The sequence below is a fragment of the Daphnia magna genome, linkage group LG8, assembly GCF_020631705.1.
Source record: "Daphnia magna isolate NIES linkage group LG8, ASM2063170v1.1, whole genome shotgun sequence".
Classification (NCBI taxonomy): Eukaryota; Metazoa; Arthropoda; class Branchiopoda; order Diplostraca; family Daphniidae; genus Daphnia; species Daphnia magna.
In genome coordinates this window covers 10812931-10830185 of record NC_059189.1, presented here as the reverse complement: position 1 = coordinate 10830185, position 17255 = coordinate 10812931, and the positions used below count along the sequence as shown (strand labels likewise).

General features: G+C 39.4%; 3 protein-coding genes across 9 annotated transcripts; 1 reads left to right on the top strand and 2 right to left on the bottom strand.

Annotated features, from left to right (window-relative positions):
- The first annotated feature begins 7982 nt into the window (after window positions 1-7982).
- LOC116928380 (ADP-ribosylation factor-like protein 2) lies at window positions 7983-9085 on the top strand. 2 transcript variants are annotated; one of them, XM_032935463.2, is made up of 5 exons: window positions 7983-8153; window positions 8251-8361; window positions 8425-8587; window positions 8635-8730; window positions 8812-9085. In XM_032935463.2, exons 1-5 carry the CDS (start codon window positions 8089-8091, stop codon window positions 8944-8946), a joined length of 570 nt encoding a protein of 189 aa, XP_032791354.1. In that variant the 5' UTR covers window positions 7983-8088; the 3' UTR covers window positions 8947-9085. The 2 variants fall into 2 exon arrangements, with proteins under 2 accessions (XP_032791354.1, XP_032791355.1); XM_032935464.2 differs by having other exon boundaries at window positions 7988-8153; window positions 8650-8730.
- On the bottom strand, window positions 8932-12235 carry LOC116928369 (protein pellino). Of its 4 annotated transcripts, none has more exons than XM_032935447.2 (9): window positions 11605-12235; window positions 11240-11314; window positions 10710-10839; window positions 10534-10635; window positions 10169-10423; window positions 9915-10103; window positions 9720-9818; window positions 9319-9644; window positions 8932-9237 (listed from the first exon to the last, which is right to left on the bottom strand). In XM_032935447.2, exons 1-9 carry the CDS (start codon window positions 11613-11615, stop codon window positions 9111-9113), a joined length of 1314 nt encoding a protein of 437 aa, XP_032791338.1. In that variant the 5' UTR covers window positions 11616-12235; the 3' UTR covers window positions 8932-9110. The 4 variants fall into 4 exon arrangements, with proteins under 4 accessions (XP_032791338.1, XP_032791339.1, XP_032791336.1 ...); XM_032935448.2 differs by having other exon boundaries at window positions 11240-11311; XM_032935445.2 differs by lacking the exon at window positions 11605-12235 and adding an exon at window positions 11503-11559.
- Window positions 12236-12380: 145 nt separating this feature from the next.
- On the bottom strand, window positions 12381-16902 carry LOC116928364 (probable serine/threonine-protein kinase nek3). Of its 3 annotated transcripts, none has more exons than XM_032935437.2 (9): window positions 16753-16902; window positions 16228-16680; window positions 15735-16168; window positions 15495-15656; window positions 14986-15400; window positions 14804-14921; window positions 13810-14639; window positions 13619-13711; window positions 12381-13533 (listed from the first exon to the last, which is right to left on the bottom strand). In XM_032935437.2, exons 4-9 carry the CDS (start codon window positions 15517-15519, stop codon window positions 12912-12914), a joined length of 2103 nt encoding a protein of 700 aa, XP_032791328.2. In that variant the 5' UTR covers window positions 15520-15656; window positions 15735-16168; window positions 16228-16680; window positions 16753-16902; the 3' UTR covers window positions 12381-12911. The 3 variants fall into 3 exon arrangements, with proteins under 3 accessions (XP_032791328.2, XP_032791329.2, XP_032791330.2); XM_032935438.2 differs by having other exon boundaries at window positions 15498-15656; XM_032935439.2 differs by lacking the exon at window positions 13619-13711 and having other exon boundaries at window positions 16753-16898.
- Between the last annotated feature and the right edge of the window lie 353 nt (window positions 16903-17255).

Here is a 17255-nt window from a genome sequence, read left to right as displayed (position 1 = left end):
TACCCTTCCCACTTTTTCATTTTTGGCCAAATTTAAAATTTTGCTTAAAATACATGAATTCGAATCAAAATTGAATGAAAATCACGAAAATCAGGTTTATTTTCCTATTGGTCTTATAGTTTTTGATTTAATCCTTTAAAACCCTAAATTAAGTTGTTGCGCTAACAGCACTGTTTCGTTAATTTTTGAAACGGCTGGTTTAACGAGAAAACCAATAACTAAATCGAAATCAGCGTTCAATTTCGATTATTCCGTGTGATTTTTGGAGAATTTCAAGAGATGTCGTTTTTGGTAGATTTTGACAAAAGTGGGAAGGCTTTACCCTTCCCACTTTTTCATTTTTGGCCAAATTTCAAATTTTGCTTAAAATACATGAATTCGAATCAAAATTGAATGAAAATCACGAAAAGTAGGTTTATTTTCCTATTGGTCTGATAGTTTTTGATTTAATCCTTAAAAACCCTAAATTAAGTTGTTGCGCTAACAGCACTGTTTCGTTAATTTTTGAAACGGCTGGTTTAACGAGAAAACCAATTACTAAATCGAAATCAGCGTTCAATTTTGATTATTCCGTGTGATTTTTGGAGAATTTCAAGAGATGTCGTTTTTGGTAGATTTTGACAAAAGTGGGAAGGCTATACCCTTCCCACTTTTTCATTTTTGGCCAAATTTAAAATTTTGCTTAAAATACATGAATTCGAATCAAAATTGAATGAAAATCACGAAAATCAGGTTTATTTTCCTATTGGTCTTATAGTTTTTGATTTAATCCTTAAAAACCCTAAATTAAGTTGTTGCGCTAACAGCACTGTTTCGTTAATTTTTGAAACGGCTGGTTTAACGAGAAATCCAATAACTAAATCGAAATCAGCGTTCAATTTAAATTATTCCGTGTGATTTTTGGAGAATTTCAAGAGATGTCGTTTTTGGTAGATTTTGACAAAAGTGGGAAGGCTATACCCTTCCCACTTTTTCATTTTTGGCCAAATTTAAAATTTTGCTTAAAATACATGAATTCGAATCAAAATTGAATGACAATCACGAAAATCAGGTTTATTTTCCTATTGGTCTTATAGTTTTTGATTTAATCCTTAAAAACCCTAAATTAAGTCGTTGCGCTAACAGCTCTGTTTCGTTAATTTTTGAAACGGCTGGTTTAACGAGAAGAACCAATAACTAAATCGAAATCAGCGTTCAATTTCGATTATTCCGTGTGATTTTTGGAGAATTTCAAGAGATGTCGTTTTTGGTAGATTTTGACAAAAGTGGGAAGGCTGTACCCTTCCCACTTTTTCATTTTTGGCCAAATTTAAAATTTTGCTTAAAATTCATGATTTAGATTCAGAATTGAATGAAAATCACGGAAATCAGGTTTATTTTTCTATTGGTCTTATAGTTTTTCATTTACATGTTAAAAACCATAAATGAAGTTGGTGAGCTAACAGAACTGTTTTCGTTAATTTTTGAAACGGCTAGTCTAAAGAGAAAACCAATGACTAAATCGAAATCAGCGTTCAATTTCGATTATACCGTCTGATTTTTGGAGAATTTCAAGAGATGTCATTTTTGGCCGATTTTGACAAAAGTGGAAAGGCTATACCCTTCCCACTTTTTAATTTTTGATCAAATTTCAAATTTGGCTTAAAATACATGATTTAGATTCAGAATTGAATGAAAATCACGGAAATCCGGTTTATTTTTCTATTGTTCTTATAATTTTTCATTTACGTTTTAAAAACCATAAATGAAGTTGGTGCGCTAACAGAACTGTTTTCGTTAATTTTTTAAACGCCTAGTCTAAAGAGAAAACCAATGACTAAATCGAAATCAGCGTTCAATTTCGATTATACCGTCTAATTTTTGGAGAATTTCAAGAGATGTCATTTTTGGCCGATTTTGACAAAAGTGGAAAGGCTATACCCTTCCCACTTTTTCATTTATGACCAAATTTCAAATTTGGCTTCAAATACATGATTTAGATTCAGAATTGAATGAAAATCACGGAAATCCAGTTTATTTTTCTATTGGTCTTATAATTTTTCATTTACATTTTAAAAACCATGAATGAAGTTGGTGCGCTAACAGAATTGTTTTCGTTAATTTTTTAAACGGCTAGTCTAAAGAGAAAACCAATGACTAAATCGAAATCAGCGTTCAATTTCGATTATACCGTCTGATTTTTGGAGAATTTCAAGAGATGTCATTTTTGGCCGATTTTGACAAAAGTGGAAAGGCGGGATGAAGGCGTTGATGATCAGCGCACGCCTCATAGGACATGTATACGGAGTCTGTTTTGCCGGAAGAGCAAACGGTTTTCGAGATATTATGGGAAATTGGCGACCAGGCCGTACCCTATCGGGAACTTCCTGAACGGAGTGAGGGCCCCTAGTAACGCAGCAGCTCCCAGTCGAGTCCCTGTTTTTATCGGCTGAACGACGAAGGAGTGTGGAGCAGTTTAGTCGGCCCATTCGAGTCGATTTCAGGGTATCGTACGTATCCTTTATAGGTTTTCTTATTTTAGATGCTGTGTAGAAAAACTTGACGTCGTCTTGTAGAGGAGATAACGTGAAGATTAACAAAGGGGTCGTGTCAATTATCGGCTCAACGATAAAGGAATGTGGAGCAATCTAAGAGCGACTCGAAGTTTCTGGAGATTTTTTTCCAGAGAGATGGCGCGTCGTTCATGAAGATAGGGAAAAATCAGGCCGCGAAGTTATTTTTCAAGGCAGGGCTTTGTGCGTCGCCCGGCAACGGACTGGTTGTTTCGATCATGGTCGTCTAGATAAAAGAGGCAACTTCAATTACAAATTTAGCATGTAGCATTGAGCAGTTGAGTTGGAATCTTAGTAGGCGAATTATCTGAAATCAGTAAGTATATGTTGATCTTCTGTATCACTAGGGGCCCTCACTCCGTTCAGGAAGTTCCCGATAGGGTACAGCCTGGACGCCAATTCGCCACAGAGAAACCCGGAAACCATTTGCTCTTCCGGAACAACTGACGACTGAGGCTGTGAGTAATCAAGTAGAGCAAGTTAGTTACATCGATGGGCAAACAGTTTGTTTAACAAACGTTCAAACTTGACGAACTAGTGTCAAGGTAAACGTCATCTAGCGGTAGTAAATTACCTTTGGGAAACAAACAAATAAAAAAGAAAGAAGCTCCATTCGGATTTTAAATAAGTATATGTTGATCTTCTGTATCAATTTAGTTGTATATGTAGTCGAAAATCCAGAATGATATTCTCGTCATTTTATGATAACAACAGGAGTTACCATTTGATACGCGTGAAACACACTCCTTATTGGCTGTAAATTTTGTATCCTCATCTGGTCAGTAAAAGTGAATCGTTAAAGGATTATAATTAGTAGTATTCGTGAATTTAATACTAGGGACCCTCACTCCGTTCAGGAAGTTCCCGATAGAGTACTGCCTGGACGCCAATTCGCCATAATATCTTGGAAACCGTTTGCTCTTCCAGCAAAACTGACTCCGTATACATGTTCTATGAAGCGTGCGGTGATCATACCCACCTTCATCCCGCCTTCCCACTTTTGTCAAAATCGGCCGAAAACGAATTCTCTTGAAATTATCTACAAATCAAACGGCATAATCGAAATTGAACGCTGATTTCGATTTAGTCATTGGTTTTCTCGTTAAACTAGCCACTAAAAAAATTTAGGAAAACAGTTCTGTTTGCGCACCAACTTATTGTTTTTTAATAATTAAATGAAAAACTATAAGACCAATAGAAAAATAAACCTGATTTCCGTGATTTTCATTAAATTCTGAATCTAAATCATGTATTTTAGGCAAAATTTGAAATTTAGACAAAAATGAAAAAGTGGGAAGGGTATCTAGCCTTCCCACTTTTGTCAAAATCGGCCAAAAACGACATCTCTTGAAATTCTCCAAAAATCAAAAAGCCTAATCGAAATTGAACGCTGATTTTGATTTAGTCATTGGTTTTTTCGTTAAACTAGCCGTTTAAAAATTTACGAAAACAGTTCTGTTAGCTCACCAACTTAATTATTGTTTTTTAATAATTAAATGAAAAACTATAAGATCAATAGAAAAATAAACCTGATTTCCGTGATTTTCATTCAATGCTGAATCTAAATCATATATTTCAGGCAAAAATTGAAATTTAGACAAAAATGAAAAAGTGGGAAGGGTATTGCCTTCCCACTTTTGTCAAAATCGGCCAAAAACGACATCTCTTGAAATTCTCCAAAAATCAGACAGCCTAATCGAAATTGAACGCTGATTTCGATTTAGTCATTGGTTTTCTCGTCAAACTAGCCGTTTAGAAAATTAACAAAAACAGTGCTGTCAGCGCATTATTATTCCTCTTTTTCCGAAAAATATATTTTTTGTTTTGAACCTTAGGCCTTTGTGTCGCTTTGGCCAGCGCTTGTTCACGGAGCCGGATTTTTTCCTTCTCTTTTCTGATTTGGGAGGCCTCCAATATAAGTTTTAATTTTATTTCTGCCTCTTGTGCTGATTGTTAAGCTGCGGCGATCACGGCTGCATGTGAGGCTCTAACTTTTGACAGCTCCTCCAGCTGCTTTTTCTCCTCCAGACTCAGCAGCGGCGCGGCACTTTGCGTTTCTGGCACCGGCCTCGAGTAAGGAGTAGACCTTCTGGTGTCCGGTTTCTTGCTTCGTTGATCTGGGAAGGGCTCTGGTAGTCTGAGTCTCCTGAAAACACCCTTTGGAATTGTGTTTTCCAGCTCCTTCCAGAGAGTGTAGCTCCTGACGTTTGAGTCCAGAAGGGTTTGGAAAAAATTGAATACAGCTTTCTGGTGTAGTGAATTTTCTGCCACTGTGATTAATTAGTTCGAAGGACCATATTAAATCTTTGTAGATTTAGTGCCGGAGACTGCCGACTCAGGTAAGTATTTCTCTGTGTATTATTATTTTCTAGGCCTAACACCGGAGTGTCAGCGTCTGTTTTTTGGTTTGTATATTTCTAGGCCTAGTACCGGAGTACCAGCGTATGAGTCTGTATATATTTTCTGGCTTAACACCTTTCTAGGGTGTCAGCGTATAAAGAGAAGAATTTGCCCTAAAGAACGGAATACAATGGCGGTTATTGCCGCGACACAACAGCGATAACTTAAGACACAAGAAAAGTAGAGAATATTTAATATACTGATGACTGGATCTTCTTTAGGTGCGGATGCTCGGATTATTCCGGTTTAGTTGGATGGCTAGGTGTCCGACGGTGGCTTGAATAATGGAAACTACGGCAGCTAAGCAGCAGAGGCAGCAAGGCGGCAACACAGCGAGAACAGCAAGGCGGCGAACAACAAGCAAACAATAACAGGTAAGAATTTCAACCAATAACGATACCAAATAAGGATACCAGGCAGGAAAGTCGGTGGAAAATTGTGTGTATTAATTAGGCCTGAAACAGCCCCTTTTAAACCGCTTACAAAAAACACCGTTGACAAAGAAATAATTACGCGCAACAATAATTTTGGCGCTGGCGTAGATGTCGTCTCGAACTTCTATTCTTCTTTCCGCGCGTGATCTTGTGAGGTGAACGAACCCGGCTGCTATGGAAATGGATTAACTGGTAAACCTTGTTACCATGGTGATGAAGTAACCAGTTAATCATAGTTGCTGATCTCGGTTGTTTGTTAATAATTACTGGTGGCGCCATCTCATGACAGTTTCTCCGATAATTCTAGTTTAGTGGTCTCGCATTAGATGGCCCTGTCTGTCAGTTTCATGTGGCGCCATCTAGTGGTCAATTTCGGTAATTGCACTTACAGGATCTTTGTGGCGCCATCTAGCGATGGATTTCTGAACCAGATACCCGGCTCTTTGTGGCGGCATCTAGCGATAATTACATGAACTATCTACGAGCCAGCTCCATGTGGCACCATCTAGCTACATATAAGCAGATCCTAGTGGCGCCATCTTGTGATACCCTTTCCTACCAGATGTCTCCATGCTAGTTCCAAGTGGCGCCATCTAGTAATGACTTCTCTTACTATTCTATTTCCATATCTTGCACCGGACGTTATTATATGTCTATATGAAAGCAGCTCATTCGTTCCTCTTCTCACATTAATCTTCTTCGGTCTCTGTTCTTTGGTTACGACGGTCTTTGTCACTCTTTCTCCGTTTACATTCTGTTTTAATTGTCGGTTTCTCAACCATCAGGTTCGGGTTCAGGAATTTCTAACAGGTATAGCCTTCCCACTTTTGTCAAAATCGGCCAAAAACGACATCTCTTGAAATTCTCCAAAAATCAGACGGCATAATCGAAATTGAACGCTGATTTCGATTTAGTCATTGGTTTTCTCGTTAAACTAGCCGTTAAAAAAATTAACAAAAACAGTGCTGTCAGCACACCAACTTAATTTATGGTTTTTAACATTTAAATGAAAAACTATAAGACCAATAGAAAAATAAACCTGCTTTCCATGATTTTCATTCAATTCTGAATCTAAATCATGTATTTTAGGCAAAATTTGAAATTTAGACAAAAATGAAAAAGTGGGAAGGGTAAAGCCTTCCCACTTTTGTCAAAATTGGCCAAAAACGACATCTCATGAAATTCTCCAAAAATCAGACGGCATAATCGAAATTGAACGCTGATTTCGATTTAGTCATTGGTTTTCTCTATAAACTAGCGGTTTAAAAATAAACGAAAACAGTTCTGTTAGCGCACCAACTTAATTTCATGTTTTTTAATAATTAAATGGAAAACTATAAGACTAATAGAAAAATAAACCTGATTTCCGTGATTTTCATTCAATTCTCAATCTAAATCATGTATTTTAGGCAAAATTTGAAATTTAGACAAAAATGAAAAAGTAGGAAGGGTATAGCTTTCCCACTTTTGTCAAAATCGGCCAAAAACGACATCTCTTGAAATTCTCCAAAAATCACACGGAATAATCGAAATTGAACGCTGATTTCGATTTAGTCATTGGTTTTCTCGATAAACTAGCCGTTTAAAAATAAACGAAAACAGTTCTGTTAGCGTACCAACTTAATTTCATGTTTTTTTAATAATTAAATGGAAAACTATAATACCAATAGAAAAATAAACCTGATTTCCGTGATTTTCATTCAATTCTCAATCTAAATCAATAAAATTTAGACAAAAATGAAAAAGTAGGAAGGGTATAGCCTTCCCACTTTTGTCAAAATTGGCCAAAAACGACATCTCATGAAATTCTCCAAAAATCAGACGGCATAATCGAAATTGAACGCTGATTTCGATTTAGTCATTGGTTTTCTCTATAAACTAGCGGTTTAAAAATAAACGAAAACAGTTCTGTTAGCGTGTGTTACTTGTTTCTAACAATTTGATCGATGTCTGCCACATTTGGTCTGGGAAAAGGTATGGACAATCGATGTTTACTTTTGCCAATTTTTCTAAGTAGATATCCTTCTCTATCTACACAAGTCCATTTGCGTAGTCGGACAGTTTAAATAGATTTATTGTTTGAGGTATTAGATTGCTAACATTTGAATCACCCATGTTTACATATTTTCTTGACACTAGAAACGCAAAAAATACTAAACAGCATCCCTAGCCTTTTACTTGAATTAATTTTCATGGATAAACTAGGGATGATTAATTATTTAAAATGACTGGAGAAGACGCAGAATGTCTTAAAGTGTAGTATTCTAGAACATTTCCTGAATTGGAAAAGTATTACTAGGGTAAATAAATCAAAAACCCCTTTTTTTCCTATCTCCCCCTGCAATCGAAACCCCCCCTGGATTTTTTTAAATTTTGCAACGCAGCATCCGAAACTGGTCTATAGCATAAGAAAATAGCAATAATGGGGGATTGATGATATAACTGGGTTACAGGGTTGAGCAACTGACAACATGGTGGGTGAGGGGACAAAATGGGACTAAATAATTGCCAAACATACAAAGCAAGTTTTTCGAAATTTGAAGCGTTTGAAGAACACCGTTAGCAGATGGCGTTTGCCATGAAAAGGGGCGGACTTGGTTACTACAAACTGTCAACAACAAACAAGTTGACCCAAGTAAAATCAAATAAATATCTTACATTGATACCGCCCAACGTCCCAACTCCCAAGCCCCTATATTAGAATGGTCCTACTGACCATACTAAAAAAATTGAAACAAAAGGAGAAGGAAATGCGACTCCTAATGCTGTCCGTGTTTTTCTTTGCCGTTTTTATTGAATACCGCCTACGAGTATACCCATTTGAGTCTGTTTTTTAACGTTGTATATTTTTTCTTCTGTTATAGTGGTCTCGACAATGCAGGCAAAACGACAATACTGAAAAAATTCAATGGTGAAGACGTCCACACCATTTCACCTACTCTAGGCTTCAACATAAAGACACTGGAGCACCAGAAGTGCAATTTTACCTAATTTTGTTCGTGTATTTCTTTCTAAATTAACACCTTGCTTCCATATAGTTACCAGCTCAATATATGGGATGTTGGAGGGCAAAAGTCTTTACGGTCCTATTGGCGAAACTACTTTGAAAGTACAGATGGTCTTGTTTGGGTTGTAGATAGTATTGACAGAAGAAGGATGGAAGACTGTACCAAAGAACTACATTCTTTACTTCAAGAAGAAGTATCAACTCTGTAATAACATATACATATTTTATTTGTATAAACTAGTTTGCCTTTCTACAGAGATTATCAGGTGCCACATTACTTGTTTTTGCCAACAAGCAGGATCTGCCTGGAGCAATGACCGCTGACGAAATCAAGGAGGTAACTGTAAATTAGCAAATAAAGCACATCTCTGCTGACATGAGACAACTTAAAAAACTGAATTCTAACAAAAATCAAAAGGCACTGAATCTCGAAAGCATTGAGACTCATCATTGGCGTATCGTCGGTTGCAGCGCCATGAACGGAGATAATTTGCTAGCAGGAATTGACTGGCTAGTTGAAGATATTGGAGCACGAATATTTACATTAGAGTAATGTGTATTTCTCTCTCTAAAAGTCAGTACGGGTTTTGCGGGAGGTGTGGAAGGACAAAAAGTTGTTGAGGTCGTCTTCATTTATAATGTACAATCGATGAATAAAAGACAGACCATGAAAAGGAGGCAACAAAACCGCATTTTCGCATTCACACAATTTTTTAATTAACTATCTAAATGGTCCTGGAATATTAGTTTCGCGAAACCTCGATCCTCGAGCGGTGTGGCGCAAAACGGGCATTTGCCGATGAAACCATTGGTACCGTGAGGAATAGGAATAGCTCCCCAATATCTGAAATAATAAATAAATAAAAAGGCATAAATAAATAAGGCATATGCACAGGCCAATTAATGCAAAAACAAAAGACCATACTTGACTGTTTTTTCGGAAGCCATGTGACCGCAAGGATTGAAAGCGTATGTGGGTGGTTCGCGATCCACCCAGAAGGCTGGTTCTAGACCCATACTTAGTTGTGAGACAGGGCCAACTTTAAGGCAGATAGGGCAAGTGCGATCTTCTCCTTCTTTACCCCAATGATGTTGGCCCTGAACGTGTCCACATTTTAAATAAACATACGGAGTTTGATCGGGCGGAGGCAAAGTTGACTTTCTGGGTAGAACAAGCGTGTTTAAACCAACTGGACATTGTGGTTTGCCTGCGTTCAGCTCGTCAACCATTTTTTCCAAATGTCTAGCTGTCTGCAACACAATTTTTTTATGTGAGCAATAACAGCTCAAAATAAATTATATTCTCTTTCTTTTTTTTTAACTGACCGGTCCTTTGGCCAAGCCCTCGGCACTCCGCCATAGTAACGTTGCGCCACACAAATCAATTAACGATCCATCCACCAGCAAATTAAATTCATTTTCCACCTTGAAAATCGCATAAATCATACCAAATAAAAAATGTGGATTTTTTTTTTCTTCAATAAAGAAAACATAAATAACTATCAAAAAATAAAAATAAACCTGTGATTTTTTCTGAGGAGCAGACCGTGAATCTCTTAAATGATACAAGGCTCCTCCAACGGAAACTTCAACCCATTGTCCAGGCGACGCGGCACCGCCTTCAAACTCACCTTTCGGTTGCAACAGTAGTACTCCATTTGTGGTAAGACCATCAATACCCTTGTCTGTTTCCCATTTTGTAGCTTTTTCCTGTTTTATTAACGCAAAATAAAATGTTGGAATTATTACTGATATTAAAAAATATTATCATTTACGCCTAGAAAGATGTTGCGAGATGAATCAAATCCTGCAGCGTAGACGTAAGCTCTGGCGGGTAGGCTGTCTCGTTCGACTAGAAGACGACAAGCAAAGCGACTGATGGTACTCTGTGCCACTCTGCCAACGGCCGGCACGACTTGACCGCCATTGCTTGAGCAGGAAGATGTTCGATTTACTGACGTCTTGTTTAAACTACCTGGCACTGTGTCCGCAACAACAAAGTCTATTGGTTCCTCTGAAGATCTGCCAATCTATATTCCAGGATGTATACATACGTGATAGAGCTTAAACTTAAACTTATTTTCGAAAGGTTTCTTAACAGAATGTCATGTAAAACAAGGATATGGGCGTAGGTGAGTACCTGATACATATCCTTTGTCGGGTCGGAAGTATACTCGACGATGACAGCCTGGTGCCGGGGCAACGTGTAGAAAATGGTGTGCTGATTCACATCCGTCACAGCCTAAGTATCAAATATCCAAAAATAAATGGAAACTCTTTTTGCTTTGGTTTCAACGACGACAAGCGTATATTTACCGGATGGGTTTGAGGTGTTTGTACGCGGTATTGGTTGGATGGCTGGACTCCATTGGGTTTTGGCCGCTGCGTCACGCAGTATTTGGATCGCTTTCGACCCTTGTCGCCTGAGGGTAAACTGCCATTGTTCCTGGATTGTTTTTTAAAGATAGCAAAGGAATGGAAATGGTTTAATATTTAGATTCCATTCAAGCCTTAAAAGAATTTCACATTAAAACTTGATGAGAATATGATATTATTTTCACTTTTAGAAACCAGTAGGGGAGGCAGTATAAGGCAGTATGCATATGCATATCTGATTGCAACTCTCTCCTCCCCTTATCCTGCCCTGACTTGCCTTGCCCCCACCCCTCGCGGGTGGGGAATGTCCGTTCGGACAGGTCCGGGCACGTCCAGGTCTTTTAGACCAAGAGAAAAAATAACAAAAGTGGTACCCATATGAATTGAGATGTCAAAATATGTCTGGTTATAACCAACCACTAGTATAATTCTTCATCAAGAAAATTTAAATTTTTTTATTAAGTTCTCACCCAAGAACAATAAGGTATCCATGAATCTTGCCATTGCTTACGACCTGGCTTCCTCCACTGCTGCTGCCACGACTGCTGTCAACATGAAAGAAAGACAAAATTTAATCACATGTAAACTAGTCAGGATTCTCCAATATCACACAGACTCCTATGATCAATGAATATAAAAAATAAAATAAAGACGTTGATGGCTGAAGGAGCACGAAACGGGTTGTACAGAGAACGTAGGAGAACCAAACAAAGGGTCGAAGAGCGTGTAAAACCTTGCGGGAGAGCAATTGAAATGCGACCCAAACATGACGTTGACAAGAAATCGACACAGACTGACACACAAACAGAGGGAATGGATCAAGCAAAGAACTCACTCTGATGGCATGGTCAATTCTATTAAAGCAGTCAGCGATTTGCCAATTTTTGAACACAAACAAGAGAAAAAAAAAGAACAGCGCAGTCGAAAATCGAAATCGACCAGCCTATACTGGGAGTGAAGCTTCAGACTATATCAGTAAGGCCAGGGTCAAACCTAATGCCCCCTAGCGGAAGACCAGACAACTTTGCTCTGGCGGCTAACCGCCATTCAAAAAAAAAAAGAAAAAATAATTTTATAATCTTGTGACGACGCAATCTATACTGACGGGCTACCGCAACCTTGAAGACTGTTTTAAAAAATTCAATCTAAAAAATTTTAAAGAACTTCCAAAGTGCGACATAAGCTGTATCAAATGAAACTTATGGTAACGAGATTGAAAACAGAGGCGTTTAAAATAGGATTACGTAGAAAACTCCCATCTCCGTTCGGCATGTGACTTCGTTGGTTATATGCCAGACTAACGTCGCAGTAATTAAAGCGCAGATCATTCTGGTTCTAGGTCATTGTCGCATTTTCATCTAATAGCAAAACAAGGGAACGCCCTTTTGCCGTATTATTTGGCTGTTTCTGTGTATAACAAATAATGCGTCTATAGCACCGGAAACTAATCCCCATCTAAAAAAGAAAAAAGAGGAGAAACGACTAGACGACAGGAAACGTAAAGTGAGGCAATGGCGTAGTTGTAAAATAAAGTAGCGAAAATGGCGCAATGCGTTCTGTATCCGGGTCGTCACGCGCGATCCTTATAATAAAAAATAAACGCCTTGGAAATTTTCCAATAAAAAGTTGATTTTTTGCATTATTCAAATGATTAACAAAAAGAAACAAATGGTAGAAGGCAGCATGACAAATAAAGGCGAACAAAAAATTTGGTCCGTTATACACACACACACACACACGCACGCACGAATACAAGAACACACAAGTTTGATTAAGACCGTTGCTCTGCCATCTAACGGCGGAAAATGTTTGTTACAGTTTGTCATCATTTTGGTGGTTGCACATTTTCACGCATTCGGCCGTATTGTGTTTACTTTGTATCGACAAAAAAATGCGGAACGCAAAAGCGAAGATTCAAAATAAAGAACTTTACTCGTTGATTGGTCAGTTGTCATTGAAGCACTGTTGCTGACGGGGGACGGAAACAAGTTATACGCTGACAAATTGGACAGTAATAGCACCAAAAAGGTAAAAAAATACAATGAAAAAAAGAAATAATCTTAAAAAACGTAAGGGATAAAATCAATGGGTGTGGTCTCTTTGTTGATTGGCCAACCCCTTTTTGCACCTTCACCCCGTGAATCAGATTAGTAATAATCTGGGGTTAAAGCAAAAATAAACAAAACAGATAGAGTTGTTAAATAAGAAAATAAGAAATGTATGGGACTCTGAAAAGGCTCTTGTTTTTTTCTTTTTCTTCAAGACATAAAGTCGACGAGCACCGCATTGGCAGCAAAATTTGACCGTATGACGTTCAGGGTAAGAAGCGCCACACGAATGACAAAATTTTGGAACTGGTTTCGACTCCTCCTCCATTGATTGCCCCACTGTCGGAACGGAAGTCGTAGTGGGCGATATTGTTGACGGATTGTTGCTGGCAGTTGATAACCGAACGGACGGTGTCATGGCAGCTGATTTTTTATTCTGCCAGCTGGCCTCCCTTTCATGGGTACTCGTTTGGCCCAGCTGACTGATTTCAGACAGGATACTCTTCAAATCTTGTTCCAGCTGCTCCATACTGGCCGTATCATCGGGCTGATTGGTCGTCGTGCTAGTATTGCTGATGCTACTGGTGGAGGTCGGGGTCAAATCATCGGTCATTTTGTGCTCTTTCGTTAATTGCTCTTTTTTCGGACGATCGTCAAAGAGTTCAGCCATCTGGCGTTCAGCTGACAAATATGGATTATAATTGTCACTCCCGAACCTACGCAGTTTAGTAAACAGACGAATATTTAAACAGTTGTGAAGATACAGCTGTAGAACGCGAAGGACTCTTCCCAAGCAATCACCTTCTCGCTTGTTTTGTGTAAGTTAATGGGCGGATTTTGTTAGGGAGAAGACAGGTTCCAACCACCAAACGCTTCCCAAGATTAGGAGTAGATCTTTGTTTGTTTTGTTTTTTCAAGTGTGTTGATAAATTTAATGCGACAATGTGATTAATAAAAAATAAAACCAAATCAGTACAGTAGTGTACACATACCTGCTGGGTTTGATTTTACTTGGCGCTGAATAATTGTAACAGCTGCCAGTCATCAATTTCGATTCGACACCCTCTGGTTCTGATCGCCTTCCCTGACCCAACTGTCCAACAGAGAGACTCGAAGTTGTCGCATTACCACGATTCTTGGCCGGCGCTACTGGACTCGGTCGGCTGAATGCTGACGTAAACAATTGCAACACAGTCGGGCGTTTATTGGCTGCCGGTGGAGACGCTGGAACAACCAGAGTCGGCTGTCGTGCTACTGTCGGTTTCGCTGGAGTGGGATTGGATTGAAAAGAACTGGCCATAGACGTAAACGGATTCTTCATTCGCAGACTAGCCCTCAGCGCTGACGTCCTGTTATTGTTGAGAGGGGTCAAAGTGACTGCCAACGGCGGATCGACGACACGCCGGACGGGCGGCGATTCGACAACGCGACGAATGGGTGGCGGAGATGGAGGCGAGACGCGAAGCGAGCGACGGTCGTTGGTATGGCGCAAAAAAGCACTTCCGCTGGCCCGACCCAACGTATTGCTATTGTACAAATTTTTCTTCTGGCTGCTGATACTATTATTGTTATTGTTATTATTGTTGTTGCTGTAATTGTTATAGTTATTGTAACTGCGACTGAACGTGCTGGTCGGTTGGTACGAATACGTAGACGAAGCTCGCGAATCCAATGACGCCCGACTGCCGCTCAAACTTTGGGCGCTGTCTGGGGCTGTCAGTCGACCATCAACTGATGGAGCAGGACTGCCCGACGTGCTAAACAAGCTCCTGGTAGGTGAATACTTGGAGCGAATCGAACGACGTAATAGCGGGGCTTGGTACTGCATAAAGAAAAATTTACGAGATTAGAAAGAACAAAAATAACATGTAGAAAACGCAGAGGAATAAAAAAAAGAAATAAATAAATAAGACAAGGCCACGTAATAATTATTCATGTCACGTCCGGCCTCTGGGAGGCGGCCGACTGGGGAGAAACTCGACTCACTTTAGTACGCGCTTCCCATCGTTCTTTGGCTTCTGTGTTTGTTGGAGATTTTGGGATCCGTGACTGCTGTTCCCTGCACCACTCCACATGCCTATCGAATGCCTTATCGCCGAAATTCCTATGTTTCGAAAAACATATACATTAGTTTATCAATGTCTAGAAAATTGTCATTTCGCGTATACCTTTCGCAGCAAGGGCATCGATTTGAGTCGGCACCCCTCGCTTGTCGCACAGTTTTAATCAGACTGAGATGTTTTTCCTTCCAGGGAGGGACTTTTTTGCTTAAAGTTGATGTATCCAACATCGACCTTCTGACCAGAGGGGATGACAGAACCTTTTGTTGCTGTTGCTGTGGTGACAAGCTGACTTTGGGCACATCTGGCAAATCTTCCAGTCTCTGTTTGGCAGAATCAAACACCTTCCGCTTCTTGGTGGCTACTTTTTGGCAGACATTCTTGTGTCGTTCCAGTGATTCTACTTTGAATGTTCGGAAGCAGATTGGGCAAGGCAGCAAGATCAGCTGCGCAGGTGGCTCTTCCTCCACGTTGACTACAGCAGCAACCTTGGGTGGTGGAAGAGTTTTGGGTGTTTCCACAGCTTTGCATGACAAGAGTAAATAATTAGACAGATTAGCATTCAGACTAATTTGAGAAAAAGATAACCATAATTTTAGAGAGAGAGAAAACCATACCACCTCTGTTGAATAGTTTGTACATGGCTGCTGTATATGATGAAGCGGAGACACTTTCACGGCGGTGAGACCTTCACCCAGTGCCCGGAGGAAAGTGGAGGTTCACAACATGAACAAGTGGCACCAGCCGTCGTCACCAGCACACATGTCGACGAAAATCGACTAGAACAGAGGAAATCCGTTTCCAATCGTCAATTTAATGATTTGGTGATCACTATCGAGATGTAATACGAACATTACCTGAAAACCGATGGAAAATACGACACGGCACGGCAGAGATACGTCGCAAACGAAGCAGCCTTGTTCGCAGAGTGGCTGATAAACAAATAGGCAAGTGTAGTAAAAAATAAAGGCGAGTTGTCGCGCCACGTTGCCCCGGGCAACTCTGTTTTGTACACATGTGGAAATGCAAGTGGATGCTTGCCCGGTGATTGGTTAAAACTCGGCATCACGTGACATTCAATCTAAACAACGCCTTTTGACGCACGTAAAATGAAATTCCCCTTCAACACAGCCAACCTGATGGCTGATCGTAACAACAAAAAGACGAGCGTTGTCTGATCAATACCAACTGCTCGAAACAAAACGAATCATCTTTTGGCTAGTGTTTATAATGGATTGAAATTTAACGGTACCGCCGTCCTTGCTTTTATAAAGCCTTATTATATTATGGTCTGCAGAAAGACGAACAAGATACATAAAAATCTTATCTTTGAAAGTATTTGACTCTTACCGAAGGATATGGCTGCATCCGAAAATGCCTTCAAGGTTGAGACGACGACAAACAGCCTCTTTTCATTTCTTTCTTTGATTTCATCCATTTTTGGTAGATCCATATGGCAGCTTATAGCAGCAGGTGCTGTCCAGTTTGCTACTGTACAAGTCTGCTTTTGCAACTTGACGTATTCCATTTTCTGCAAAGTATACGCCTTGTGTAATACAGCGCTTCCGGTAGCCAAAAATAAAGTTGAAGATTTGTCGAATATTTTTGCAAAAGTAAGAAGGAAATGTATGTTGGGAGATGAAATCCTTGTGACAAAGGAAAAACAAGGACGACCTTGGCAGAACCACACGTCTCCTCATTCCATTTATTTTCGATCAAAGTCTTCCTCTTCAACTACCTCTACATCTGATTCGGTAATTGGCTACTTGTGTATTCCATCGACGTTGCTCCTTCCAGGATTTTCTTACAGGATACACAAAAACAAAAACAAATGAAGGTAGTGATACAACATTTCAAATTCTGCTGAAATGTTACATAGGTGTCGGCACTTGTAAGAAAACCTTGAACGCCAGCTCCAAAATTTGGTGAAAATTGCATCCAAATAAAATACGTCACAATGCAAAGTAACAAATTAAATAAAAACCGTTAAAAAACTGAATTCAATTCGATTTGCATAAAATTTACCATGGTCAAAGGCAAAAATTCTCTGCATGCCTGTCGACGAACAGCACGTAAATGTCACCTGCCGCTCGGAAACTGCTTTTAGGTTATCTATCTGACCCCCCAATTGCAAAGAAAAAACGTTACCCAGTAGATTTTGAGATTTTCGTTATATGATTGCTGTAATGAACATGGCGTCAGTATGCGTCATGCTGGCCAATCTTTTTGTGTTGCCCAAAAGTTCTGTAACCCTCCCACAACTTTTGTGTTTAATCTTTTTTTCATGCTAGTAAAAGGAGGTTGGTTTAACTAAATAGGCAGGTAACTGTAGAACAGTCAAGACTAGATAACAGCAGTAAAAGCCTTTTTTTGAAACT